Source organism: Bison bison, unplaced genomic scaffold, assembly GCF_000754665.1.
Source record: "Bison bison bison isolate TAMUID 2011002044 unplaced genomic scaffold, Bison_UMD1.0 scf7180017864053, whole genome shotgun sequence".
Classification (NCBI taxonomy): Eukaryota; Metazoa; Chordata; class Mammalia; order Artiodactyla; family Bovidae; genus Bison; species Bison bison.
In genome coordinates this window covers 2,041,835-2,046,939 of record NW_011494625.1, presented here as the reverse complement: position 1 = coordinate 2,046,939, position 5,105 = coordinate 2,041,835, and the positions used below count along the sequence as shown (strand labels likewise).

General features: G+C 42.3%; 1 protein-coding gene across 1 annotated transcript in view; it reads left to right on the top strand.

Annotated features, from left to right (window-relative positions):
* SSR1 (signal sequence receptor, alpha) overlaps positions 1-4,767 on the top strand; it is an 18,997-nt gene extending 14,230 nt beyond the window's left edge. Inside the window, exon 9 of the mRNA XM_010835838.1 lies at positions 2,510-4,767. Within this exon, the coding sequence (XP_010834140.1) occupies positions 2,510-2,577 (68 nt within the window). The 3' untranslated portion in view covers positions 2,578-4,767. The remainder of the gene's footprint in view (positions 1-2,509) is intronic.
* Positions 4,768-5,105: the final 338 nt, after the last annotated feature.

Genomic DNA, 5,105 nt, shown 5'->3' with positions numbered 1-5,105 from the left:
TTCTCAAGAGGCAGATCAGGTGGTCTGGTATTCCCATCTCTTTCAGAATTGTCCACAGTTTCTTGTGATCCACACAGTCAAAGGCTTTGGCATAGTCAATAAAGCAGAAATAGATGTTTTTCTGGAACTCTCTTGCTTTTTCCATGATCCAGCTGATGTTGGCAATTTGATCTCTGGTTCCTCTACTTTTTCTAAAACCAGCTTGAACATCAGGAAGTTCACAGTTCACGTACTGCTAAAGCCTGGCTTGGAGAATTTTGAGCATTACTTTACTAGCGTGTGAGATGAGTGCAATTATGCGGTAGTTTGAGCATTCTTTGGCATTGCGTTTCTTTGGGATTGGAATGAAAACTGCCCTTTTCCAGTCCTGTGGCCACTGCTGAGTTTTGCAAATTTGCTGGCATATTGAGTGCAGCACTTTCACAGCATCATCTTTCAGGATTTGGAATAGCTCAACTGGAATTCTATCACCTCCACTGGCTTTGTTCCCACATGTTTAATCTATCAGTATGCTATGGAATGGTACCTTATTTTTCATTTACAGTTAAAATGAGGCTTTGGAGAAGGCAATGGCACCCCACTCCAGTACTCTTGCCTGGAAAATCCCATGGATAGAGGAGCCTGGTAGGCTGCAGTCCATGGGGCCGCTGGGAGTCAGACGCAACTGAGCAACTTCCCCTTCACTTTTCACTTTCATGCATTGGAGAAGGAAATGGCAACCCACTCCAGTGTTCTTGCCTAGAGAATCCCAGGGACGGGGGAGCCTGGTGGGCTGCCATCTGTGGGGTCGCACAGAGTCGGACACGACTGATGCAACTGCACACATGAGGCTTGGCTTCAGGTGTCATGATTGGGCACTGGGTTTTGCGGGGGTTAGGGGAGTGGTGAGGTGGTGGTTTTCCTCTGGAGACTGAGAGGCGTGGTATATGCATCAGTTTTCTTTGCTGAAATGAAACGCCACTTTCTGGGCTTTTGTGGCGTTTGGAGCCGCTTTCCCCAAAGCTGGATGACTCCAGGCCGCTCTCTGTTTCATGTGTCTGCTGCTTAACTGATGGGCAGACAGGTGAGTGGGCAAGGTTCTAGACTCACTGTTAAAGGTAAGCTGGAGCGGGCCGTTCTACTGTTGGAGTGAAATTCACTTGTTGAACAAATAGGCTTTGCAGGTTCTTAGAGACTTTTATCGTGTACTTCTGTATTTAAAACTCTGCTGCAGGGGTTGACATTGGGAGTCAGTAATGACCATTTCATATCTATAGTAACAGCTGTGTCCACGTAAATGGCTGATTTCTGAAGTATTTTTGTTGTTGGGGGTGGGGGTGGTGAACACTAATTAATTAGCTATTATTATTTATTTTAAAAAATAAAATAGAGGTAGAAAAGGCAATTAATTCATAGTCTGGCGTTTTTGGAAACCTGGTGAAAGTTGTGGGCTTTCTTCACCAGAAGGTGCGTCTGTGCTTGCTGTCAGGCACCGACCCCTGCAGCCCCTCATCACCAACCTGCTGCCTAAGCACAGAGGCCAGCTCTCATGTGATACTTCAGGCGTTTAATTCTTAAGCACAGTCTTTAGCTTGTAAACATTCGTTGTAAACATTTACTATGTGTTTTTTATACTGGGAAGATAATTTGTAACTTACTCCATAAAGAACTTACATTCCTAATAGGTTAGGTGCTCCTAGAAAATAAAAAGGACAGTGGTCAGAGAGAAGACAATCTTTTACTTGTTAAATAAACTTCAGGATGACTCCTCCCATCGGATGAAAGTGAAAGGAACAGCGCCGGTTGTTTGGTCTAATTGACCACACTAAGACTAATGTCAGAGAAGAGGCGAAACCCTGCTTGTGGAGAATGGTTCTAACACTGACACTGTTCTGTGTGGTTTCCTCTAACCTGCCGTTCATTGCAGGTGGTTTGTGAAACTGCTGAACATTGTGCCAAGTGCGTGGTGCTGTGTCTGTGAATCCTGTCTTAGTTTGTAACCAGTGTCAGTTGTTTATGCTGTTTGTAAAGATTGTCCTTTTGCAGGTATAAACATGCTCAGCTGTAGACTGCAGGAAGATTTTGCATGGTAGCTTCACTGTCACCGTGACCAGGGTTAGACCTTTCCCACCCTAGTTGCAGAGGTTTAATGGGCAGTCATAATGGCCTGTCAGTTTCAGGTGTACAGCTAAGGACAGAGACCTGTGTACACTGGGAAGTGGTCACCGCAGTAAGCCTTGTCATCATCTGTCACCATACAAGATTACCCAGAAAAGTGTGTGTGTGTGATAATGACCTCTAAGATTTACTTAGCAACTTATAAGTATGTAGACTTTTCATTTTGAGTTAACCTCTTGAAGGACTTGAACATTCAGTTTAGAAACCTGTGCTGGGTAAGAGACGTTTATTGGTGATGGTCTTCTTGCATGTGTGTTATTTTTTGAACTAAATGGTAAAATTGAAGAAAAATGCTATTGAATTGAACACATTTATATAGTCAGGCAAGTTAAAACTTCCTCTTTTCTTCCAGATAAAGCTTCACCAAGAAGGTTGCCCAGGAAACGGGCACAGAAGAGATCAGTGGGATCTGATGAGTAAATGTTCCTTTGTGCAACAGTTCGGTCTTTACTTAACCCGCCCTAATGTTTTTCGGCCTGATGGGAATTAGTGCAGAGAAGCCATATCACCATAGAAGGCGGCTACTACTTATGTGTGGACTGAGCAATCAGAGTCTGTGGCGATCATATTGCTGAAAATGCACTGCATTTATTTTTCTAAAGTAACAAATTTGGTTTTTTTTAAACCATTAAAATCTATGTGTGTGCGTGCGTGTGTATGTGAGCAGTTGGTCTTAGCAGAATCATTGCTGGCCTGCCTGAAGCAGCCTTTAGAATACTAAACGTGTGTATTGTCTCCTCTTGGGCATGTGCTGACATTTTCTCCCCACAACTCAGCGCTTGCCCAGTATGATTGTAGAGGTCCTGCCTTGGACTGTTAACAGTTGTTTCTTGTTTAGAATAGCTCACATCCCAACTGCTGACACAGATGTGCGGGTTTTTGCTGTTTTACGGCTAGTATTCTAAAGGCGCAAGCAGGAGCAGCTGCTTTTAGCAGTAACGTTGTTGGGTATTTTGCTGCTGTTTACTGTAATGCACACCTTCAGAAACCTTCCCCAGTGAGTTAGGCAATTTGGGGATCTCTAGCACCAAAATTGTGAAACATGAAAATTCTGGTTTTGATCCATAAAACCAACGTCACTGTCTTTTAAAAAAAAAAAAAAGAAAATGGTACCTTTGTGGAGACTGAGTTGTTGTCCGTTGTTCTGTTTCTGACCCGAGAGATGCAGTGGAGTGGCTGAGACCACTCTGGTTTTGTTTTTCCCCTAAGAGATCGTTTTTCTCAACCGAAGTGTCTTGCTTAAGAAACGTTGCCTTGGTCTGCAGACTAAGCAAAGTTCTAATAAGAGTTGGATAATTTTTAATGGTTAACCAGTTGTTTTCTGTCTAATCTTTGGGGTATTTTGGTTATTGATTTTTTTTTTAAAGTTAATCTGAAAAACTCCAAAATCTTAAGCACTTAGAATCTCAAAACCAAAATGAATTGGACTTCATAAAATTCCTCTTAGTCTCCCTTGTCCTTGACGGTAAATTAAGTTTGACATTGTCAGACTGGGTAAGCACCAGAGTAAAATAGTACAAACAAATAAGAGGCTTTTCCCCTCTGTCCTTAAGCCATATTCTTCTACATATATTTTGTAAGGAAATGGTAAATGAAGTTTTAGTAGCTGTTTTATTCCTGATCTGTCTTCATTATAATGAACTTAATCCCTCTTTATTATAATTCCCCCTACACCCATGCTCACACAAGAAAATAACAGAACAAAAATGAAAAATCTTTCCAAGTTGCTTAAGTATTTAAACATCTGAGCCAAAGCTGACGTCAAGGAAGCGAGTGACTGTATAGCTGTGAACCGCTTTGCAAGCGGGGCTGAGGTGTCAGATTAACTGCATTGGCTGTGCTGAGCTGTGACTTTCTGTGCCTGTGAAACAGTGTTTGAGTTTTTAATTGGGCTGTATGATCAATAGTTTACTTTGGAAAAGCTCTGTGAGCTCTAAGAAACTGCATGGGTTTTACTTTGATGTAATATAGGAGACCCTCCGCCTTCGGAAGGAATATATTTCAAAACATTTTTGTGAATGTCCCAGGTTTGTGAAATTACAGGGATATAATGAAGTGAGGTGTACTACAAAATTCAGTGACCTCTACGGAGCATTTTATTGAATTCCTGGTGATACTTAGGCAGCGGCAAAGCCAGGCCCAGTTACGGGTGCCGGGCCTCTGGCTCGTGAGTAACCTGCCTTATGTACTAGCCCTTCCACTTCTGAGGTCCAAATTAGCGCACGGAAACCATCTGTCATGTTTTATTTTCTTAGCATAGATTGAGAACACTTGAAAATTCTTAAATCCTCAGATGCCAGGGGTCTCTGTAGTGTCAGTGTTTAGCAGAAACTAACTCCATAATGAATGGAATTCAATTCCACACATGGTTTGTTCAAGCACACTTAATAAGTAGCCTGTTTTTTTAAATGTCTTTTTTAAATGTAAATATTTGGATGAAGCTTTTGTTTGTTTTGATACATTAATTTGCTGCACCAACCATGGTTTCAGAATTCACCTTTTGAACACCTTGGTTCCAGAGTCTGTAAAATGAACTGAGAGTCTTGTGTGTCGAGCCTGTCACTGGGACTTGTGAGAGTAACGTGTTGATAAAGCATGGATCTCACCTCACGTGTGCAGCTGCATCGCTTATTTCACGGTCTGACTACAGGGACTGGAGAGACTTCCTCTCCCGTGAACTCCGAGGTGGACGCCTGGGGATAGGAGAAATCAGAAGGGAAGGATCATTGATTGACTTTAGTTTTTAATTTTAAATAAGTGTCAGAAAATAGTCACTTTGATAGGAGAAAAAGGCACATTTAGATCTTAAAAAATTAAAACGCTCCTGCCCTAAAGGCATGCTCGCTTTCACAAGCCTGAAGCTGTGTTTCGGTTCTATGCGGAAGCAGGAGTGGGGTGACCCGGGAGCCCTTCTTTAAGGACTTGTGATGTTCTAGAGGAGCAGGCGT